Source organism: Eubalaena glacialis, chromosome 12 (assembly GCF_028564815.1).
Source record: "Eubalaena glacialis isolate mEubGla1 chromosome 12, mEubGla1.1.hap2.+ XY, whole genome shotgun sequence".
Taxonomy (NCBI): Eukaryota; Metazoa; Chordata; class Mammalia; order Artiodactyla; family Balaenidae; genus Eubalaena; species Eubalaena glacialis.
In genome coordinates this window covers 34113310-34138843 of record NC_083727.1, presented here as the reverse complement: position 1 = coordinate 34138843, position 25534 = coordinate 34113310, and the positions used below count along the sequence as shown (strand labels likewise).

Below are 25534 nucleotides of genomic sequence, written 5' to 3'. Positions count from 1 at the left end.
CTCCCCTTTGCCCTCTGCACCCCTGTTGCTGTGCTCTCCTCTGTGGCTCCGAAGCTCCCCCCCCTCCGACACCCGCAGTCTCCGCCAGAGAAGGGGCTTCCTAGTGTGTGGAAACCTTTCCTCCTTCACAGCTCCCTCCCACTGGTGCAGGTCCCGTCCCTATTCTTTTGTCTCTGTTTTTTCTTTTTTCTTTTGCCCTACCCAGGTCGTGGGGAGTTTCTTGCCTTTTGGAAAGTCTGAGGTCTTCTGCCAGCGTTCAATAGGTGTTCTGTAGGGGTTGTTCCACATGTAGATGTATTTCTGATATATTTGTGGGGAGGAAAGTGATCTCCACGTCTAACTCTTCCACCATCTTGAAGCTCCTCCAAAAACATATTGTGTTCTTAATCATGTTAGTTACTAGGCCAGCCCACAAAGGCCAACTTAGTCCCATTAGACTATAAATACAGTATGATAGTAAGATGTAGATTTGAGGTCCTGTGAAAAAAACAGCCATGAAATGCAGTAGAAGAAAGAAGAGCCTTCTCCTGTCTATAGGTCTTAAAAACAAAACCAAAGCAAAACAAAACAGATTTTCCCATCTTGCTTATTGATCCTTTTGTACTTTTACTTCCTTGACTGAACTTGAGTTGCTAACCTAGTTATTGAAGTGTAGCGCTGACCCAACCTTACTACATGATCTAAAGGGATCCTTGTTCCAAAATTATCTACTTTTAAAAAATTAATTCACACTAATATTTATAGCCCTGTATTTGCATGCAAAAAGTGAGAAGGCATTCAATTCGCGTGGATGAAACGCCATGTTGGTAGGCTGCTTTGCCTATATATTTGCTCCCAAGGTTGGTTCACCAAAGCTGTTCTGCTTTCTACAGGTCCTTCTTTTTTTCATTTCTAAATACATAGATCCCTTGAAAAACTTGAAGGCTTTTCTGGAGGTTCCTTTGGTGTCACAGATTGGCTTCTGAGGATGGAGGCAGTGGATAAAGGTAAGTGGTTACATTTTGAGATTTTTTGTGAATTGAGTTCTAGTTAAACTGAGACCTGTAAAATAAACATTATCTTCTCATTAGGCACTTATCATCATTAGAGAGTTTTGTTAGTTTTATTCAGGAATGCATGATGCACTAGAGGTCCAAAATGGAGTGCTGGGGACCAGTACAAGGGGAAAAGAGGGACAAGGACAGAGAACTGTTGAGGCGGCAGGGCTCCAAGTCTCTTCCCTCTTCCTTCCCACGGCAACTCCTTCTCCCCCACTCCCAATTGTATTCAGGTACTTTGATCTGGTTCTATATATTAGATTAACTTTACTTGTTCTCTATGTTCGATTTTCATCTCATATTTTATTTAAAGAAAGGATTCCATTGCACAAAGACTTTTGAGAAGCACTAGATAAGATGATGTTTTGTGTCCGTTCCAAATCTGAAATTCAATGGCTTGGTTCTTAAAATCTCACCACTTATAACATCCTACCAATTATTTGAAATATGTGAAATATTTTGTTTATATTCTTTGATGAATTTGAGAGAAATTAAATAAAATGTATTTTAAGTTTGATTACAAATACAAAATTTAAATGTTAATAATAGATAGTACATTTAACTTTAGAGCAAAAATGTTTTTTTATTTCTTGCAAGGCTTGATATTTTAAAACAGCATTGAGTCCCTATTCTACCATTTCCTAGCACTGTGAACTGGATAATTGTCTTGAACTTCTTATTCTTCAATTTCCTCATCTGTAAAATGGAGATAATAGATGTATCTACTTGGTGGTTATGGCAAAATGGTAAGACATTTAAAAGCTTTAGCAGACTGACTGGAATCTAGTAAGAACACATATAAATTAGTAATTATTATGATTACTTATGTTGAAATCATCAACTCTGTGTTACTTGTTTGACCACTGAAAATTCAAGTAACTAATTTATGAAACCATGAAAAAAGAAAGAGAGAAAGAAAGACAGGAAAATTAGGACATCTAGAATAGTTTGAAGTAGAAATGCAAAGAAGGAAAACAGATGGGCAATATCCAGAAAGAAAATTTTGCTCAGTACTGCCCATCTGCTACTCTTTGCCTGCGTGCTTTGCAAGTAATATAAAATTTCAAACAGCCAAGCAATATAATCTTCAATCTAGTTTAATTTGTGTTTGCACCTCATTGGCTGCTGGCAAGGGAATGGTTAGATTCAGATTTGATTATAAAGCCACATAGTCCTCATGTTTATCCCATGAGAGGCAAAGCTGTAAAAAGATTAAAATTAGTAGGAAGCAATTATTCTCCTTATGAATCAATTCTAGACACATTTGGCAGCTTTTCTCTTGCAACAGAGGTACTATTCAAGTAAAGGTGGTAGAGACTCTCTTCAATAATTTTTTTTTATTGAAAGTATCAAGCTCTCTTTAGTAGCATAATCTTCTTTGCCCAAGAAAGTGTTAAGATTACTGTTTTTCATTTGAAAATTGCATAATTTTCTAAAAGCGCCATCATTATTTTTTCTCTTATTAATTTAAACAATGCTTATTCACAGTAAAAATAAATAGAAGTTTGTTTGATTCAGAAATTAGAGAATAATGCATTTTTCTCCTAATGGGAAAAAGTTGGTATTATTTTGTTTTCTTTTAATTTAATTTAATTCTTTTCTTTTCATTCCAGATCAGTTATCAGATGACAAATTTTTTAAAAGGCAGGACTAAAATAAACTTCTATATTTAGTAAGAAGTTACCAGTTTTTACAGAAATAAAGATAGTAAGGGATTAAGTCTATAGATTACTGGACCAAGTGATCGTTTTTCTGTTCTAATCAGTCAATTCAAGGACTTAAAGATGAATTTAGAAATGAGTGATTTTTATTTATTTTTAATCCAGAAGAGGAAAGTATACTGAAGGCTTTTTTTCTCCATTCTCTTGGATGATTCTTGGTACCTAGGGATAGGTATGCTCTAATGCAGTCAACAGCAATTCCCAACTCTCAGGGTCTTATAACAGCAAATGTTTATATCTCACTTACACTACATGTCACTTTAAAACCCAGGCCGATGGTCCTGGCTTATTTGGAGCATTGCTAGTCCTCATGAGAGAGTGGGGGAGAAGCGTAGTGAAGCACAGAATGACAAATATCACATTTCCCATTTCACTGGCCAAAGCAAGTCACACAGCAAGCCTGAGTTCAACACAGTGGGGAGGTGTAATCCCCCCATTGGTAAGGTCAGTATCTTTTGCAGCACTTGTCACAAATACAACTAAAAGAGGTCTTGACAAAGCCCTGTAAGCTTGCATCAAAAATATGTAAGGAGAAAAGACTTTTAGTTGTAAGTTGGTTATTTCTTTAGTGTGGAAAGAGGTAGAAAAGATCAAATAAGAAGTAAGAAAGTTAAAACTAACACAACATTGTAAAGCAATTATACTCCAATAAAGACGTTTAAAAAAAATTAAAAAAGAAGTAAGAAAGTTAAAATTGACCTTTTATCCTGAATATCACCTCTAGCCATTCCCAAATTACTCTGGTTAAGAGTGTTCTGAGACTATGTGTCCTGACAAGAACAGGGTGTTTGAATTTTGTAAGGGCATTTTGCTCACTAACTGAAAATTAAGAGTCTGTCAAATCATTTTCTTTCTGAATACCTCTTTTGATATAAGTGTTCTTTCAGTGGAAAATTTCTGTAATACTACACTAGTTATAATAAACCTACAAGTACTTTGTCATTCTTTATATATATTCCTTTTTATAATTTTTGCCTTCACGTAGATCATGGAAATATTTTGCTCTCAAACTGTGATACAATGTGAGGCAAAATAGGCTGGTGAGACATTTAATCCTAAAGAACATTATTTGACATTAAAATATAAATTTCAACCCTATTTTTTCTCCTCAGAAGAATGCTGATTCAGGGATCATTCTATATTTTTGAAATTCTAAGTCAAGGTTAATGATGCATTTTATGTTTCATATAAGGGTTTTAAGTTTATCTGCAGCATAAGTTACATAAAAAACCCTGAAAGGAGCAAATTTCCTCTAAAATAGTAGAAACTGTTTTGTAGTATGCTTTATAATTTACATTAATAGCCATGAGAATTATTCTTTGAAACTTTTCATCTCTTCTGTGGTAGACGTCCCCTAATTACACATTTAAATCTCTACTTTCTCTTCTAGTCTCTGTAAGAAGGGATGGGCCTTCCTTTCACTTGCCTTCTTGTTCTCCGTGAGGGATGTGGATTGACATTCCTGCCTCTCAGTCTCCTCACTCTATCTTCTCCATGGGAGGAGGAGAGAACTATCTGGTTGATAACTACGGAATGGGAATTGGGTATGTGAAGCCTAGGCTTTCTGCTGTTGGTGTTCACCTGCCTGCTCAGGTTCTCAGCCCCATAACAAAGTTTTATTTGGGTGGACTCCATGGGAGTGCTTGTAGGTCCCCAAAGTTGACTGTCAGTAGGTGGATAAGTTTCTGACTAACTTTGGGGTTGGGGCTTAAGGACTTGTGGCTACACAATTAAGCTACATTCTCCAGCAGTACTATCATGTTATACTGATTTTCCATTACTCCTCTGCCTGACTTCTTTGTCTAACTTTTAATTGATTCTGAATTCAGGCAAGGAAAAAAATTGCTGTTCTTCAAACCCTAACCATCTATCCTTCTTTTAACCACTCCTACACTTTGCTTACATCTATGGATTAACAACTTTACAATACCATGTTATTTTATCCAGCTTTCCTCTTCCTCTTTGCCAGATTGAATTGGAATTTCTGGGGGTGGAGAAGGGCATCTATATTTTCAGAAAAACACTTATTTTTTGATGTGCTCCTAAGTTAATGAAGATATTAACTTATATCAGTTTTATCTTTTGTGTGTATTTTTCATGTTTGTGTTTATATTTTCATTTTATTTATAATTTTTGAGAAAATAAACATGAAATTTACTAATAAAGGTTATTTGTCTTTTTTTTTTTAACATCTTTATTGGAGTATAATTGCTTTACAATGGTGTGTTAGTTTCTGCTTTATAACAAAGTGAATCAGTTATACATATACATATGTTCCCATATCTCCTCCCTCTTGCATCTCCCTCCCACCCTCCCTATCCCACCCTTCTAGGTGGTCACAAATCACCGAGCTGATTTCCCTGTGCTATGCGGCTGCTTCCCACTAGCTATCTATTTTACATTTGGTAATGTATATATGTCCATGCCACTCTCTCACCCTGTCACATCTTACCCCTCCCCCTCCCCATATCCTCAAGTCCATTCTCTAGTATTTGTCTTTTTAAATCTGTTTTCATTTCTATCCTCCTCTCTCCTAAGAGCTGAACATTTTCTTGTAGATTTTTAGTGTTTGAATTTAAAGTAGGTTATTTAAGATCACTACAAAGATGATCTGTGAATATATGCATATTGTTTTAAAAAGCTTTAAATCGTACAGAAACATATTTACTAAAACTTGAAAATTCTCCATTAATAACACTTGCATCCTTATATGTAACCACTGAGAACAATTTGGTACAAGTAGATAGTTTTATATTCCTGATTTTAATGTAAAAATACATATTGCTTAGAGACTATTTAAACCCTATATCTTGGTAAAATTTCCGTGCCTTGTTTTGATAAATGCATGGGATTCTATAGAAAAGACAGATCGTAATTTATCTAACCAGTTCTCAATGAATAGACTTTAGGTTTCCAATTATGTACCATTGCAATCACTCCTGCAATGATCATCCGTGTACCCATATTTATTTGCTCACTTGTGCAAGTATAGGCTTTCTTCCTACAGCTATGTATGAGCTCCTAAAAACCTCATGTTCTTCAAGATAGTGCAGTTAAAATACCAGGACATAAAATAGAGTTGTGGCAGACTACTCAATACCTATGCACATTTGAAACTAGAGCACCACAAAACTAAATTGATACTTAGGAAGATCATGTGGACAGTCAGGGCAAGAGAGCTTTGTGTGCCAGGGGGCTGTCACAGTGGATATTAAAAATGTACAAAATTACTAACTTAAAATGCTGATAAGAGTAGGGCTGGTGGTGCTGAAGGTGTACAGATTAAGTGTAGCCATAAACTGGGTGGATGCCATGAATGTGGCAATACAAATTGCCAAAGATGAAAGCGACATAAGGCTGAGGGTGAGCAATCATGGGAGAGGCCTGGGCTTAGGCACTGATTTTTAATTTTTTTAAAATAAAGCTGAATGGAGTCCTAATTCTACTGTATCAGCCCAGCTATGGGCTTTTTCCTTTTCTGCTTAAGGTTGTATTTTTACTCTTGCTTTCTCTGCTTCCTTTGCCTGGAAAAAATAATGTGTAAATCTACATAGCATCTGTGTTTTTGCATCTACTCCGTTACTTATGAATCAAGTATGAGTAATTCAAATTAGAGAAACATGGGCTGAGGTAAAAACAGACTGTGTTTATGAAATATATGTTTCTGCAAGAGGAATAATTGGGTCAAAGGCAATGTATGTTTCAAATTTGTGGATTCTGTTAAATTGTTCCTCAAAAGCATAATAAGAATTTATGACCACAGAGTATGAGGAAGTCTATTTTCCTATTATTTTTACCAGCACTAGGTAAAATTAACCTTTAAATTTTGTGATCAATTTATTTCACTTCCCTGGACAGTATATGAGCACCCCATTATCATGTTTTGTCCAACCCTTGAAAGTTTTGACTTATTTTTGCCAACCTAATGGTTGACAACTGTCATTTCATTGTTTAAATTTGTGTTTTCCTACTAACTTACAAGGATGAGTGCTTTTTTGTTTGTGTATTGCTATTCACGTTTTACTTTCTGTGAATATCCTCCATATATTCTTTGCCCACTTTTCAATTTACCTTTTTCTTGTTGAATTTATAAAGGTATTTTATATATTCTAGGTACTAAAGTCTAACCTCTTATACATTACACATATTTTCTACTTGTGTGTTGTTTATCTGTTCATTTTATTTATTTTAATGTTGATACTATTTATGAATTTTGAAGTTTAGAATGTTGTCTTCCCTTTGACTGTATTTCCTTCTAATGCTTTTATGATTTTATTTTTAACAGTTTTAAAAGCTAGCTTCTTAATCCACTGGAAATTTGATTTTGTGAAAAGTGTGAAACAAGGAAATCCTGTGGGCTGTACCTTTAAAATATGTCCAAAATCTGTTACTTCTCTCCACCCCAGCTACTCCTCTGGTTCAAGCCACCTTCACAAGTTCTGGATTTCTGCAGTAGCCGGCTAACTCATCGTCTTAATGCATACACTTGCTCATGACAGGCTACTTTCAACAAAACAACCAGAGACATCTTTTTAAAAAGCAATAGCTGCTCTTTTCACTCAGAGTGAAACCAATGTCCTTAAAAAGGCTAAAATGATCTGGCCCCATCACCACCTACCTGTCGCTTACCACTTTGTCTACCCCTTCCTCTGTCCCTCACCATCTTCCACTGTGCATTGGCTTCAGTTTATACTCAACCCCTGACTTATGCACTTTGCCTTGCTTTCTACTTAGAGTGGTGGCTTGCTCTGTCCCACAGGCCTGGAGCCAGATCGCTGCTACGGCAGCTGCTTTTGCTTTAGATTGACGCTGCTACTGTGCCTGCTGCTCCTGACCCCGCTTTAAAGTCTGGGTATAACCCGTCTTGCTTCCTGTTTCTATGTTCCCTGTTGCCACTGGTTTTCAAGACATGGGCAGCAGCCCTCCGGTTCACTAAGCACCACACATGTGCTGCTTGGGAGTCTGAGGGTCTAATTCCTAAAAGATGAACTTTGACCGACGGGGGATGGGAGTGAGTGGATCAATTCTTCTTTCTTCTTCCTCTTTTTAAAGGCAGAGTAGCTTGGTGTGATCTCTCTGAAAATGTCTTGCATGACCCAGCCATCAGTTTGCATAAAGCTGTGTCCTGATCCATAACACTCTGCCTTATTTTGTTCTATCTCATCCCCTGCTCTACTCCATTTTCCCAGTGTTCATGCTTCCCTGGGATTGTACTTCCCAATAAAACATTAGCAGAAATATGTTTCCTTCAGAGTTTGTTTTCTAGTAGAACATTTAGTGCAAATGTTTATTCTAAATTAGTTTGTACCCTTACATTTGTTTCTAGACTAGCTATGTCTTCTAATTATTCCCTTCACACCCACTCTTCAACTTCATAGAGAAATCTATTCCCTTGAATGTGTGGTCTGTTCATGGGATGACTGTGAAATGTGATAGAAGAACTAAAAATAACCAACTGGATATCTCCAATGGCAGTTAACCTCAACATTTCTAACTCACACCTGGCGGTCTTCCTGTATTTCCTATCTCAGTATTAACACTGCCAGACAGCCAGTTGCTCCAGCCTGAAACTTTAGAATGATCCTTAAATCCCCATATCCGGTTGGTTAGCACGTCTTGTTAATGCACTTGCTCAAACATCTCCAAAGTATTTTCTCTTCTCCCTACTGACCCTTCATTCATCAGAGTCCTGTGCTCTGTCAGGTCTCAGCTTAAGTGTCACATCCTCAGAGAGGCTCTCCTGACACCCTCTTTAAAGAGTCTTCACTTTACAGTTACAGTTATATCACCCTGTTTATTTCCTTCATAGTGTTATAACAAATTGTAATGACTCATTTAAAACTTTTTACTAGTTATTTGTTTCTTCATTGGAATGTAAGTGCTATGACAGTAGGGCCTTGCCTATCTTGTTTTCTGTAGTAGCCACAATGTCTAGTTTCTAGCTCATAGCAGGCACTTTATAAAGATTTGTTACAAGAATGAATGAATGAAGAACACAATGCTTTCTATTAGGGTCATTTGATTCCACTTTCCTTACTCATCTCTTCTAATCAACCCTCCACACTGATAGAATTGTTTATCAAAAACAGAGATCTGATCATGTTACTTCCCAGTTTAAAAACTTTCTTTACCTTCATAAGTACAAGATAGACATCAATTTCCATAGCCTATAAAAAGTGGTAAAATTACTTTTAGTCTATTTTTTAATAGGAAAACAGCAATATTTTTCTCTTTTTGGAATTTGGTATATCTTTTAGAATTTTAAAAAATTTTTATACAATTTTTAAAGGTTACTTTCCGTTTACGGTTATTAGAAAATGTTGGCTATTATCCTCCGTGTTGTACAATATGTCCTTGTAGCCTATTTTTTTTTTAACATCTCTGTTGGAGTATAATTGCTTTACAATGTTGTGTTAGCTTCTGCTGTATAACAAAGTGAATCAGCTATATCTATATATATATTCCCATATCCCTTGCCTCTTGCATCTCCTTCCCACCCTCCCTATCCCATCCCTCTAGGTGGTCACAAAGCATGGAGCTGATCTCCCAGTGCTGTGCAGCTGCTTGTAGCCTATTTTATATCCAGTAGTTTGTGCCTCCCACTGCCCATTCCCCCCACCCCAAACTGGAAACCACTATTTTGTTCACTTTATCTGTGAGTATGCTTCATTTTTTGTTATATTCACTAGTTTGTTGTATTTTTTAGATTCCACGTGTAAGTGATATTATACAGTATTTGTCTTTCTCTGTATGACATATTTCACTTAGCATAATGCCCTCCAAGTGCATCCATGTTGCTGCAAATGGCAAATTTTGTTCTTTTTTATCGCTGAGTAGTATTCCATTTTATATACATATATATATATATATATATATATATATATATGTGTGTGTGTGTGTGTGTATATACTGCATCTTCTTTATCCATTCATCTCTTGATGGACACTTAGGTTGCTTCCATTTCTTGGCAATTGTAAATAATGATTCTATGAACATTGGGGTGTATGTATCTTTTTGAATTAGTGTTTTTGTTTTTTGGGGGATATATACTCAGTGGTGGAATTACTGGGTCATATGGTAGAGAAATGAAGGAAACAATCCCATTTATCATTGCATCAAAAAGAATAAAAAACCTAGGAATAAACCTACCTAAGGAGGCAAAAGACTTGTACTCTGAAAACTATAAGACACTGATGAAAGAAATTGAAGACAACACAAACAGATGGAAAGATATACCATGTTCTTCGATTGGAAGAATAAATATTATTAAAATGACCATACGAACCAAGGCAATCTGCAGATTCAATGCAATCCCTGTGAAAATACCCATGGCATTTTTCACAGAACTAGAAAAAAGTAATTTAAAATTTATATGGAAATAAGGCCCCGAATAGCCAAAACAATTTTGAGAAAGAAGAACATAGCTGGAGGAATCATGCTCTCTGACTTCAGACTATACTACAATGCTACAATAATCAAAACAGTATGGTGCTGGCATGAAAATAGAATTAGATCAATGGAACAGGATAGAAAGCCCAGAAATAAACCCATGCACTTATGGTCAATTAATCTACAATAAAGGAGGCAAGAATATACAATGGAGAAATGACAGTCTCTTCAACAAGTGGTGCTGGGAAAACTGGATAACTACATGTAAAAGAATGAAATTAGAACATTAGAGCACTATATACAAAAATAAACTCAAAATGGATTAAAGACCTAAATGTAAGACTGGATACCATAAAACTCCTAGAGGAAAACATAGGCAGAACACTCTTTGACATAAATCACAGCAATATTTTTTTGGATCCATCTCTTAGAATAACAGAAATAAAAACAAAAATAAACAAACGGGACTTCATTAAACTTAAAAGCTTTTGCACAGCAAAGGAAACCATCAACAAAACAAAAAGACAACCTACTGAATGGGAGAAAATATTTGCAAATACCATGACCAATAAGGGATTAATATCCAACATATATAAACAGCTCATACAACTCAACATCAAAAAAACACAAAAAACAACAAACCTGATTAAAAGAATAAACAGAAGAACTGACATTTTTTCCAAAGAGGAAATGCAGAAGACAAACAGGCACATGAAAAGATGCTCAACATCACTAATCATCAGGGAGATGCAAATGAAAACCACAATGAGATGTGATTTCACCCCTGTCAGAATGGCTATCATCAAAAAGACCACAAATTACAAATGTTGGCGAGGATGTGGAGAAAAGGGAACCCTTGCACACTGTTGGAGGGAATGTAGATTGGTCCAGCCACTGTGAAATACAGTATGGCAGTTTCTCAAAAAACTAAAATTAGAAGTACTTTTAATGTACTTTAAATGAGGTTTTAAGTAGAATTGAATGTACAGTACTAGGTCAAAATCTTAAAATTCATATTTGGTCTTAAATTATGCATTTAAAAAACATGATTCTCTATAGTTTTGGAATTTAAAAAAGCTCATGAATTTGTATAGATTATTTTATCTTTTTTTTAACATCTTTATTGGAGTATAATTGCTTTGCAATGGTGTGTTAGTTTCTGCTGTATATCAAAGTGAATCAGCTATACATATACATATATCCCCATATCTCCTCCCTCTTGTGTCTCCCTCCCACCCTCCCTATCCCACCCCTATCCTTTCTTCACAGATGTTTTTGACTTAATTTTTTTCATAGATTGTTTTATTTTTTCTCTTTTCCATACGTTTCTTTTATTTTTCTATTTTAAAATTTCAATTGTTAGCTTTTTTCTATATTTTAGAATCTTAACAGTTAAACACTATCTTTTTCTAGATAGAGCTATAGAAATTACACATAAAATAATTGTATTTTGTGATTAGCCTGTGGGGTTGATTTGTCTTATGCCATTATCTCTTCTGCAGATTATATGTTTGTGTGTGGCAATTAATAAAAATTTACATTTTAATATCTCGTCCTCTTTAAATAAAAATAATTTAAAAATCATACATAATTGACATTAAAATTGTGTATTGGCCATATAATTCATTTTTAATAGTTTTCTATATCGTATTTGTCCTAAAATATATAGGGGATTTTTTTTTTACTACTAAATTTATTTCCATACAATTTAATGATATGATTTAATCAATTCCTTTGAAGTAAAATATAAAATAGTATTTCTATGTTTTTTCATTTGCAGAGTGTTTTAACAATTTTATCTTGAATTATACTTTGTTCCTTTCAGATCTATGCTGTTTTTACTTATACATTTTTCTTTTTAAGTTAGTCTTTTAAATTACAGTTGACCCTTGAACAATGTGGGGGTTAGGGGTGTCAACCCTCTATTCAGTCGAAAATCCATGTATAACTTATAATTGGCCCTCCATATTCATGGTTCCTTTACATACATGGTTCCTCTCTATCTGCAGTTATGCACCCTCAGATTCAACCAGCTGTGGATCATGTAGTACTGTATTTACTATTAAAAAAAGAATCCATGGGCTTCCCTGGTGGCGCAGTGGTTGAGAATCTGCCTGCTGATGCAGGGGACACAGGCTCGAGCCCTGGTCTGGGAAGATCCCACATGCCGCGTAGCAGCTAGGCCCGTGAGCCACAACTACTGAGCCTGCGCATCTGGAGCTTGTGCTCTGCAACAAGAGAGGCCGCCACAGTGAGAGGCCCGCGCACTGCGATGAAGAGTGGCCCCCGCTCGCCGCAACTGGAGAAAGCCCTAGAACAGAAACGAAGACCCAACACAGCCAAAAATAAAGAAAGAAAGAAAGAAAGAAGCTTTCATTTAAAAAAAAAAAAAACGAATCCATGCATAATCGGACCCACACAGTTCAAACTTGTATTATCCAAGGGTCAACTGTATATAGATAAAACACTCTTCTTGAAAAAATAAATTCCTACTTTGTAAATCAACTCTTTAATTTCCTGACCTTCAATACTACTTTGTAGGGTAAAATGTTCCCACATTTATTGCCTATCCAATATTTTGTGATTAATTACTTAGAGAATATATTTTGGTAAATAAGTCTTCAGCTTATTAATAAATAGTGCTATGACTTCCCCATTATTTAATATGAATAAATTAAACAAATAGTCTGACATAAATTTACAGATTTGTAAGAAATGTTAATTAGGTTAACCACAATTATTTTTCCTGTTCTTGATCTTCTCATGTTTTCTTAAAGTACAGCTTGTGAGGAGCTGTTAAGTATAATTTGAAAAAAATTTTAAACACTGTGAGCCATTTCAAAGGTCATATTATTAATATGAAGAGTAATAAAATAGTCTCAGGCTATGATCATCAAAATTGGTCTGCTCATTACATTTCTTAAATCATTAGGATGAATTATCATTATTTGTATCTAGTCTTTTTTTAAAAAATTATTTAAAGAGTGTAACTTCAAGACATTTACTCCTAGCCATGAGGGACTAATAGGTACTGAATTTTCTATATATAAACAACTAGGGAAAAATGTGAACAACTGGGGAAAATATAAACATGCTGTTTTAAGACACTAGGTAATAGGCAGTGCAAATCTGTATGTCTTGAGAAAAAAGAAACACACTAGATAGTGCCAGTGATTGAACCAACTTTCTGCTGGAGACAGTTTATGAACTATAGCAGTCCCACTGAATTGCAGAGTTAGAGATCAGAGTTTGGGGAGGCAACTTAAATTCGTAAAGCGGAGTACTGGAGAAGAGTGATTTTGAGGGATAAAGCTCCAGGAATCTATTTGCGGGTCCCCTTGTATTTTTTACTGTATGTCAAGTTTCTCCAGCAAAAGTTGAAACTCTGTGAAACCATGCAAAGAATTACAAGGGAGTTGAAGTTGAACATACAGGACTGGAAGACATGTCATTTCCAGCCAGCCACAGTGAAGAGATATTACTTAACAATTCTATAATCCAGTACTGACCTTAGAGGAGTGATGCATTAATAGGAGAGCTAAACTAGACCTAAAGTGAAGGCTACCGTATTTATACCCTAAAAAAAATCTTAAAAACTAACACTGAAAGGATCATGCTAATCCACAAAACAGTTAATCTTAGCCAAAAGGCCAAGAAGCGATTAATCCACAAAACAAAAAACATTATTCTTCAAAGGAAGAAATCAAAGTCCAGACACTCAACAACATAGAATTTATAATACTTCATCACTTTAACAGTCAGTCAATAATTACTAGACACACAAAGAAGCAGAAATATATGATCCATGGTAAAAAAAAAAAAATGTTAAAAAAATACGTTGATAGAAACAGAATCAGAAATAACAGAGATGTTTGAATAAGCAGATAAGAACTTCAAAACAACCATTCTAAATATTTTCAAAAAGTTAAAAGTTAAATTTGAACACAAGAAGAATAGAAAAGGGAAGCATAACATTAAAACTAACAATTTGTTTACTTAAAAAAATGCAATATAAAACAGAAAAAATGTACTGTAAATGGGCTTGAAAGCAGATTAGATGCGGAAGAAGAAAAGATAACACATAGTGCTATAGACTGAATGTTTATGTCCTTTCAAAAATCATATGATAAAACCTAATCTCTAATGTGATGGTATTTGGAGGTGGTGCCTTTGGGAGGTTACTAGGTCATGAGGGCAGAGACCTCATGAGTGAGATTAGTGCTCTTATAAGAGAGACCCCAGAGAGCTCCCTTACCCATCTGCCATGTGGTCTATGAACCAGGAAATAAACTGTCACCATACACTGAATCTGCCAGCCTCTTGATCTTGGACTTCCTAGCCTCCAGAACTCTGAGAAATAAATTTCTGTTGTTTATAAGCCACCAAGTCTATGATAATTTGTTATAGCAGCCTAAACAAAGACACATAGATACAGCAATAGAAAGTAACCAAACTGAAGCACAAAGAGAAAAAAGAATTTAAAAAAATGAATAGAATGAGAACTGATCTCAGAAGTAGAGGCAGACAGGGGTGGGAGTGGGAAAGGACATAAGAGATTATAGAAGAAATTACTTAAATTTTCCTAAATTTTATTATAACTCTAATCTCACAGTTCCAAGAAGCTCAATGATCCCTAAGCAATATAAACATCAAAGAAGTCCATATCAAGGTACATAATAATAAAATTTACCAAACCAAGGATTATATAATAATCTTAAAATCAGCCTGAATAAAGAGAAACAAAAGAATAATTACAGACTTGTCATCAGAAATTATGCAATCTAGAATATAATGAAACATCTAAAAGTTGCATATTGCATGCCATTTATATATACACACAATATAGGTACATATATGTAGACTATTATTTATAATAATGTATATTATGATGTATAATAGTGTTACTATATCAATGTATATATGTACTAGACATATATGTGTATATATCACATATATACACAATAGTACAATAGTGCAGATATAAATAGAATACTAAAAAATAATTATTCAAAAAGAAAGCAGAAAAAGAGAAAAAGAATAAAGAATAGATGGAGGAAATAGAAAACATAAAAACTGGTATATTTAACCCAATCATATAAATAATTATGTTAAGTGTAAAGTGTCTAAACAAGAACTGCATGATAGAACTTTCAGTTATAAAAGAAATGTTCCTTGTCCACATATAGCCTATATTGTCCACATGTGGCTTTTGAACATTTGAACTATGGCTAGGGTGAATGAAGATTGGAATTTTTTATTTATTTTATTTTAATTTATTTAAGTTTAAATTTAAACAGCCATATGTGGTTAGTGGTTACTGCATTAGACAGTGTAGGTCTAAACACTCCAATAAGAAGGCAGTAGTTATCAGTCTAGATGAAAAAGCAAGATTCAATTATATATTGGCTGTAAGAGACACTCTCTATATATGAAGATTCAGATTGAAAAGTAAAGGATGGAAAAAATATGCCAAGCAAACATTAATTATCAGAAATATGGAGTAGATATATGAATAATAAGAAAATTGATTTTAGATGAAAAATATTAATAGAGATAAAGAGAGATTTCATAGTGATAACAGATTAAATTTTGAGGAAGACATAACAATACTAGTGTGTATACACTGAGCTTATTACACAAAGCAAAATCTTACAGGATTGTGGTTGTTTTAAAACATACCCACAAATTTTTTGATACTCTTTCTTCAAAAGGTGGAGGCTAATTCCCCATTCCTTGAGTGTGATCTATACTTATCCTGCTTCTAATGAATAAAATTTGACAAAAGAGATGGTATGTGATTTCTGCGACTAGGTCATAAATAGCATTGTAGATTCCTCCTTCCTTTCTTCACCCAAGTGAAGAAAACCACCAAATAAATGGTTCTGAATTCCTGATCCATAGTAACTTTGAGATAATAAATGTTTATTATTTTAAGCTTCTAAATGTGGGCATAATTTGTTATGAAGCAATAGATAATATAAGACTGGAAAGGTAAAATAGAAATATCAATAATTACAGTGGGAGATTTCAATATTTATCTCTTAGTAATTGATAGAACAAACAGCAAATGATTACGTATAAAAAAAACCACTATCAACCAGTTTGACCTAATTAACCTTTATAGAACTTTCCACCCCAGAACAGCAGAATGACATTGTTTTCAATTGAATATGGAACATTCATTAAGATAGACAATGTGCTAGAATTAAGAACAAGTCTCAATATATTTAAAAGTATTTAAATATAATCTCTGACCATAAGAGACTGAAACTAGAAATTAATGACAATAAAATATCTAGAAAGACCTCCAAAAATTGGACATTAACAACTGTCTTAATCCATTTCAGCTGCTATAACAAAATATCATAGACTGGGTAGCTTATAAAGAACAGACATTTATTTCTCACAGTTTTGGAGACTGAGAAGTACAAGATCAAGGTGTCAGCACATTTGGTGTCTGGTGAGGACCTGCTTCCAGGTCTTTTTGTTGTGTCCTCAAATGGTGAAAGGGGGGCAAGGGAGCTCTCAAGTCTCTTTCATAAGGGTACTAATCCTATTCATGAGGCTCAATCCTCATGACCTGATCACATTCCAAGGGCCTCACCTCCTAATACAATAATATTAGGCATTAGAATTTCAACATATAAATCTTGGGGAGATAGAAACATTGAGACCATAGCAACAACACACTTAAAAATAACACATATGTCAAAGAAGAAATCACAAAAGAAATTTTAAAAAATATTTTGAATTAAAAAATTTTTAAATTCCAAATTTGTTATTTGTAGCTAAGGCTCTACTTAGAGAAAAATTCAGAGCTTTAGGAGTCTTTTAATAAATATTAATATAAAGTTATAATAGTGATATAAGTTATACAAGAAGAAAGGTCTATAATTAGTGATCTAAGTTTCCACCATAAGAAGCTAAAAAGAAGAGTGAAGTAAACCTAAAATAAATAGAGGAAGGAAAATTTAAAGATACAAGGGAAAATGAATGAAACAGAAAATTGACAAACAATAAAAAAAAAATCACTGAAACCAAAAGTTGATTCTTTGAAAGAATGAATAAAATTGACAAGCCTCTATGAAAAAAGGCTGATATAAAAAAAAATAGAGGAGGGACTTCCCTGGTGGCTCAGTGGTTAAGAATCCGCCTGCCAATGCAGGGGACACAGGTTCGAGCCCTGGCCTGGGAAGATCCCACATGCCGCGGAGCAACTAAGCCCGTGTGCCACAACTACTGAGCCTGCGCTCTAGAGCCTGCAAGCCACAACTACTGAGCCCACATGCCACAACTACTAAAGGCCACCCGCCTAGAACCCATGCTCCGCAACAAGAGAAACACCGCAATAAGAAGCCCATGCACCGCAACAAAGAGCAGTTCCCACTCGCCACAACTAGAGAAAGCCCACATGCAGCAATGAAGACCCAATGCAGCCAAAAATAAATAAATAAATAAATAAATTTATTAAAAAATAAAAATAGAGGAGGCGCAAATTACCAATATCGGGAAAAAGGTGTCATTTACTACAGATGACATAGACATTAAAAAGATAATAAAGAAATATTAAGAATAATTTATGCCAATAAATTTGACAACTTAGCCAAATAGATACATTACTTAAAAGATACAAATTATCAAAACTGATTCAAGATAAAACAGAAAATTTGAATCATTCTATACCTACTTAAAACATAGAATTTGTAACAAAAAAATCTTCAAAAAAAAAGAAGTGTGGACTCAGATGGTTTCACTAGTATGTTCTATAAAACACTTAGGGAAGAAATTGTATAAATTCTACACAAACTGTTTCAGGAAGGACGATATTCCAACTAATTATATAAGGCCAGCATTACTCTGATACCAAAACCAGATATAAATGTTACAAGAAAAATTACTATAGACTAATAACCCTCCTGAACACAGGCATAAAAATACTTATCAAATACTAGTAAATCGAAACCAGCAACATATAATAGGGATAATCTCTCATGACAAATTGGGGTTTATGCCAGGACTGTGAGTTTGATTAACATTGAAAAATCAGTTACTGTAATTCACCAAATAGAGAAAAATATGTTTATTTAAATAGATGCAGAAAACCATTGCCCAAATTTAATACTCTTTTGTCACAAAAACTTTCAGTAGAAGAGTGGAATTTCCTTCAACTTCATAACAAGCACCTACTGAAAACCAATAACCATCACCATAATGGTTAATGAATGACTGCTTTCCCCTCTGATCAGAAATAAGGCAAAAAACATCCACTCTCAACACTTTATTCAACTTTTTACTGGAGGTCACATCCAGGGCAATATGGCAAGGAAAAAAATATAAAAGACATACAGATTGAAAAGGAAGAAGGAAAGTTGCTTTTATTTTGGAGATTCTGTACATGAGGTATTCTAAGGCATCTACATATAAGCTACTTGAAGTTATTTTAACAATTTTGCTGGATCCAATGTATATAACCAAAATCACTTGTATTACCATTAGTGTGAAAAATTAAATTTAAAAATACGGCTTATGATAGCATCCAAAAACATGAATATTTAGAGGTAAATTTTAGGAAGTATGTTGAAGACATAAATTGAAGACTAAAAAGCACTGCTTATAATACTGAAGATGTGAATAAATGGAAACATGCTATATTCATGGATTGGAAGGCACAGTATTGCTAAAATATCAATTTCCTCCCAAATTTAGCTATAGATTCCACCCAATTGCCATCAAACTCCCTACGACACTATATTTTGGGGATGGAAATTGACAAGCTGACTTTAATAATTGTATGGAAATGCAAAGGACCTAGATAGACAAAAGAGTTTTGTTTGTAAAACAAAATTGTAGGATTTACATTACTTAACTTCGAGGTTTCTATAAAGCTACACTAATAAAGACTATGATATTGGCATAAACTATCATATATGTATATTTGGATATATGAAAAGAGAGTCTAAAATTAGACCCACATTTGATCAATTGACTTCTAAAAAAAGGGCCAAGGTAATCAGATGGGAAAATAATAATTCTCTCAACAAACAGTACTAAAATGAATGGATATCTGCATTAAAAAAAAAAAAAAAAAGCCCTTACCTAAGGCATTTACTTCATAGCAAACACTAATAAATCATAAACCCAAGACTATAAAATTTCTAGGGAAAAATAGAGAAAGCAAAGATTTCTGAAATGGGACACAAAAACTATTAAGCATAAATGAAAAGGCTTAACAAATGGAATTTACAATTAACTACTTCTGCTAAAGCAGTTGTAGCCTCACAAACTGGCCCCAGTACATGGAGGGCAAGAGGAGATGGAAGAGGCAAACCACTGAGGATTTGTAGGTGGCAGATTTAACAAGCAAGGGAGGCTTGTCTTGTGCAGCTGCAAGGTGCATAGATCTCCATACCAGCCCGCTGGAATCTTAAAGTTTATATGGAGGCCTTAGCTGGCTTCAGTCACATATACCGTCCAGATGATCTCAACAACACATTACTGTTTCAAGGGTGTGTCCTAGAGGCAGCTTCTAGTGGAGGGAAGGCAGGCAGCATTAATGCACTTTCCAAGGATAGGGAAGGGGGAGAGGCGCCTCCAACTGCCCGGCTCAACTGGCTGTCACGTCCTCCCGATGACCTCCTCCAACAGCAGTCGAGAAATTGAAAAGTCAAGCCACATACTGAGAACAATATGCACTACATTAAGTATATCTGACAAAGGACTTTTCTCCTGAATTTATATTTAAATCTTATCATCACTTAATAATAGTATGGCAAATTAAACAATTAGAAAAATGAACAAAAGATCTGAATAGACATTTCACAAAAGAAAGTCATAGGAATGCCCAGTAAGCCCTGAAAACATTTTCAGCATTACCAGAGAAATGCACATGACAATGCCAGTGAGATACTAGTCACTGAAATTAAATAATTTTAATTATTGGTGTTGGCAAAAATGCAGATAATCTGGAACTCTCATATACTACTGGAGGAATTTAAAATGATACAGCCATACTGTAAAACAGTTTCATAATTTCAATTATATACCTACCAAAACCCCCAATAATATCACTCTCAGGAATCGAGGAATATAAGCACATGTCCACACAAACACTGTATTCAAATATTCATAGCAGCTTTATATTTAATAGCTCAAAACTGGAACAGTCCAAATGTACTTCAACAGGTAAATATATAAACAAACTTTGATATATTCATACAATAGAATACTATTCAGCAATGAAAAGGAACACACTACTGACATAAAGCAACAACACGGCTATACCTCCAGAACACTGTCCTGAGTGAAAAAAACAGACACAAAAGATTATTATTTTATTATTCCATTTATATAAAATTTTTGAAGAGCTAAAATAATCTATAGTGACAGAAATCAGATCAGTGGTTGCCTTTTTCTAGGGATGCTGGTTGGGGAAATTATTGCAAAAGGGCAGAAAAGAAAACTTTGGGGGAATGATAGAAATGGGCTATATTAATTGAGTAGTTGTCAAATGGTTGTTTACATTTTTAAACATATCAAATGGATGCATTTATTTTGTGTAAACTGTACCTCAGTTAGGTTTATTTGAAAAAAAATTATAGCTCTAATAGTACTGGTTTTGTATCTTAATTTTGGTTAAATAATTTTGCATTTTTTTTCCCTGTGTTGAATCAAACAAGTAAAGTTGACAGCAGAGATCACAGTCTTATTCTCAAGGTGTGGGCCATTTTCCATTTTGCTTCTACAATAAAGAAAAATTGATTTTAAAGTTTCCTAGTACTAATATTAATAAAACTCAGAAAGATGGGTAACATTGAGGGATATTCATTCACTTCAGTACCATTTGGCCAATGGGTCTCAATCAATCCTATTAGGAACAATACCTCCTTTACTTTAGTGAAAGGAAATCCATAGATAATATCACCTAACTTCAATATAATATTTTAAAAAATCAATGTAAAATCTTAAGTATAAAATAAAGGGGAAAAAATTTATATAAAACAATACGTATTTCAATGTGTAAATGCTTGGGTAAAACTACCTTAGCAGGCAAAATGAAACAGAAGCGTGAACCTATTCCCAGAGTCACCATCAATGTGACAGGTGGGGTATTGATATTGTCCTGTAGTCAATACCATGAGCAGAACTGTTATCAGTTATGTGATTTTCTGAAATGGTTAAACAAATCTTGATAAAGTTAAAAAACACAGACATATTCTTTCCTCAATTTACATAATAGATGCATCCAGGAAAATAAAAACTGTGTGAAAAATTTTGCTTGAGTGCAAAACAGACTTAAATTGGGCTTCAAATATAATGCAAGGGTTTTTACCTACATGAATGTCCAGTGGTCCTTTCAGACCTGCATGGGGGACAATTTATGGTGTGGGACTGTCCCACCCATTGTGGGACAACTAGTTCTCTGACCTCACTGTACACTGATGCCAGTAGTACCCCTAGTCGCTGAGTACACCAAAAGACATCCTGCAATTCTCATAAAACCCCAGTAAGGAGCTGTTCCAAACCTTATGAGAACCGCAGACCATAAAAAAACAAACACACAAAGAAACAAAAAACTAGTAAGGAACTGTCATCTGAACATGGGGTGTTAGAAAAACTTGCAGAAATTCTGTTGAGTTAAAGGGAAGGAATGGGGACTGGAAACATGAAATTTTGAGTCTGAAGGGAAACAAATGAAAAGACCTTTTATCCTCTTTAAATAAATGTTTCCTGACTGAACGGAAAACCTTAATTTTTACCTTTATATTGGTCATAAACACTGCAGTGGATGAAGGGGGCTTGTTTTATTTTGTCCTCCCTTTGCTGCCTTGCCAGCAGTCTACCAAGCAGTAAGTCTCCTGGCCTGATTGCAGCATCCCGGGGACCACCTTCTGCCTCCTGGTAACTTCGCAGTCAACGGGGCCGTTGGATAGTCTTACCGCCAACGTGGATCACCTGGGTCCACAGTGCTCGCACACAGCTTTGCCAGGCCTTTCTCAGGAGGCACATGTACTCAGCTTCGGTAAAGACCCCAGCTGTGCAGATTTCCCACAAGTAATGCCTTCCATGTGGAGGGATTTTAAAGATCACAAACTGCTCTCATATCAATTACTTTCTTTAACTTAAAGGAAGTTCAGCTAACAGATCAAGCCAATCCCTTCTCAGAGGGAAGGACCGCCGTAGGAAAGGCCTTTTTCACGGAGGACCCTTTAAGGGCCTGGGCCGGGACGTCCGTGGGGCGAGGGCCCGGGAAGGGGGAGGGAGGGGGAGTGTCCTCTTTCTCCCCCCACCCTCCGGCGCCGGCCGAGCCGAGGCCGGCGGGGGCTGTCTCCTTCCCCTACCCAGCAGCTGCGGCTCATTCGGCTCACAAGCTCTGGCCAGGGGAGCGGGCGGCAGCGACTCCGGCTCCTGAGAAGTGGATCTGCTCGGGGCCGCCGGGATGCCTGGAGCCGCCGGGGTCGTCCTGGTCCTGCTGCTTAGCGGAGGCCTCGGGGGCGGCCAGGCGCAGCGCCAGCAGCAGCGGCAGCAGCAGCGGCGGCAGCCACTGGCGCATCAGCAAAGAGGTACAGTCGAGGCACGGGCTCCACATGACACCCTTTGCCGGGGCCCCCGGCGCCTCACGGGTCCCTTCTTCTCACAGTTGCAGGCGAGGGACCGCTTTCTTGCTTTGCCCTTGAGGAGTGCGCTTTGGCGCAAGAGCGGCTAAGCTTGATGCAAGTCCACTTTCAACTCCCTGAGTTCAGCGTGTAGGGGGAACTGCCTACCTCCCCCAAAAGAACACGAAGCGCTTTTCATCTTTCATTCGTTTCTAAGCGGACTTGCTATCCCTATACATCCTGCAAATTGATATCCGAAAACTCTCCAAGAGGCAAACTTTTAACCAATTAAATGTTTTTAAAAAGTTTCTCCCAATTAGATTCCATCCCTACATAGAGAGCTTTCCCAATCTGTGGTTCGTCTTGGAACTTAAGCGAGGGCAGCTGATACATCTTTTTTTTAAGGACTTTGTTTCCAACTCTTTGAACGGGGTTTGTAAAGGCGTTAAGCATGTGGATTTTTTCTTTCATGGCAGTGTTGCTTCCAGCCTCACCTTTTCTTTACCCACATCCTATTTTAGGTATCCTGTTTTATTATAGTGAAATGTCTCCGCTTGCTTAAATACAGAAGAGGCCTCTATGTCATTTGTATTTTAATTAAGACCACAGTGACCAGATATACCCTTCACTGGGACTTCGGAAAACAGCTGCACTTAATGTAACTCAAATTATACTCCTCAGAGCGCCTTAATGTTACTATGCATATCATTTCTGAAACTCTTGGGAGACTTTGAAGAGTTACTTTATGATCATGAATTTTAAAAGAAGCACATGTGCAGCGTTTAAAAAAATAATTTATAATACAAAATTTCAGAAATCTTTTCTGTAAGTTAGAAAACATGTATCAAATTTTAAAAATTAAGCAATATTTAAGGTTTGGTTTCAAATATCAAAATATTTACCCTAAGAGTACAAAATCTGGAGATTAGTGCTTTTGACAGTTTTGATGAGGCTGAATCTGCCAAAATTTTGAAATATACTTATCCATCTTTTAGTTAACTGGAATAAAGCTATGTCTAACAGTTCTGATAGGTTTTCTGCTTGTAATCTAGCATGTCTAACATTACTATTTTATTTTAAAAGGAGTAGAAAAAGCACTCTAAGCTCCTTGCTATAATAATAACCTCTTGATTAAAATTCCTAGAATGAAAGTGATCTTAAGTTCACTATAAACTTTTTTCCTTCTATTTTTGCTTTTCCTTCTTTGAGAAGTAAAATGGGGTCAATGTGGCTTAATTAATAGAATTTAGGAGAGTGAGTTTGAGAATATCTTTGGCAGCTGGTTTTTAAAAATACTACTTTTAAATATTAACTTTACTTAATTATGTGATATGTTTTAACAGTACATAATACTTTAATACTGTTAGGCAGCTGGGAGTGAAGAGACCAAGATCACCAATCCTCTGTTCACTTGGAGTGGGCAGAAGCTCAAAGCATGCAGAGTAGGCATCAAGTGGGTTCCTGACAATTTTCCATAGTGTGCTCCCCATCCCCCTTTTCTCTTATTCTCTCTCCCTTCCCATCCCCCCTCCCCAGGTTTATTTGAGGTAAAATTAACTCCGATTTCTATGGTCCAGGCACAAGATGAAGTGAATTCAGAAGGGAGAATTTGTACTGCCATTCTGTTGAGAGATAACTTGAATATTATACATAATAAGGAATTCTATGCAAAATAACTATAGCACAGAGTCTACTATACACTGCTATATTCTGCATTCTAACATCAATTATTGTGTATTTTATAGATTATTTGCAATATGTTTAGAGACTGGATAAATGGTTAAAACCTGTTAATATTAAAAGTCTACATAAAATATATTTCATAATGCCTTAAATTTGTATAGTGCTTTATAATTTTAAAATGCCTTATATACGTGAGATTATTTCACCTCCAGCCATTATTTATTATTGTTGGACAAATTTAAAACCTGGGGCTTGGAGTAGCTGTCTCTTAAGTTCATGCAAATGATAATAACTTAATTTTTAACAACTAAGAGCACTTCTAGTATTGCTTTATGCTACAGGGAACTTTATAAGGAACTTTATGCTAAAGTTCCCTTTTTATAGTACCAAAGTTTCTTTCCATTTAATTTTTGAGGCCATGTTTCCTTTTCAATGCCGTTCTGTTAAAGCAAGCTCTCAGTGAAGATCATTGAATATGAGTTTGATTGAAGAGGTGTTTTCTTGGCTGTCATCAATTTTCTCTTTTCAGTTATACTAGCACTGATCTTCCTGACCAAGAATTAATTGTTTAGAATGAGTTCTGTTTTCCCTTATAGTATGGTGCCAGTTTACTAAGAATGTTGACACGAAGCAAAGTTTTTCAGATGTTGTAACTAAGTTAGAAACTTAATCAGAGTTTTAAAAAATTATTTTATTTGAAATCTTGTGTAGTTTCTAGAACACACTGAATTGTAGTATGAATAACATTGACTCAGCAAGAAAGATATTCCAAGGAAATTCCTTAACTAAATTGAAGATTGACAAAATAGGAAAATGATGTAGTCAAAGTAGTTCTGTATTTCAGCAAGGCAGCAGAAAAAATCTTTTCCTCACATCTGTGTAAATAATATGTGGAAATGGAAATGTAATAGTAGGTAAATTGCCACTGATTGAAAACAGTTTCCAAAGACTATTGCATGGTGGATCACGGTCAATTCAGAAAGAAGTTTGTAGGGCTGTGACAGAGGTTTCCTTATGTTCATTTGTCTTGGTAATGGCTTGATGGAAAATAAAATTCAAGCATTTAACAACTGCAGGTGGTCCAAAATTGATTCAGGTAGCTAAGCTGGTG

The 25534-nt window shown here is 35.4% G+C and overlaps 1 protein-coding gene across 1 annotated transcript in view; it reads left to right on the top strand.

The window, feature by feature from the left end:
* Positions 1–22451: 22451 nt before the first annotated feature.
* The window catches only part of LAMA2 (laminin subunit alpha 2), a 627718-nt gene continuing 624635 nt past the window's right edge, over positions 22452–25534 (top strand). The window contains exon 1 of the mRNA XM_061207556.1: positions 22452–22707. Coding sequence (XP_061063539.1) covers positions 22584–22707 — 124 coding nt within the window. The 5' untranslated portion in view covers positions 22452–22583. The remainder of the gene's footprint in view (positions 22708–25534) is intronic.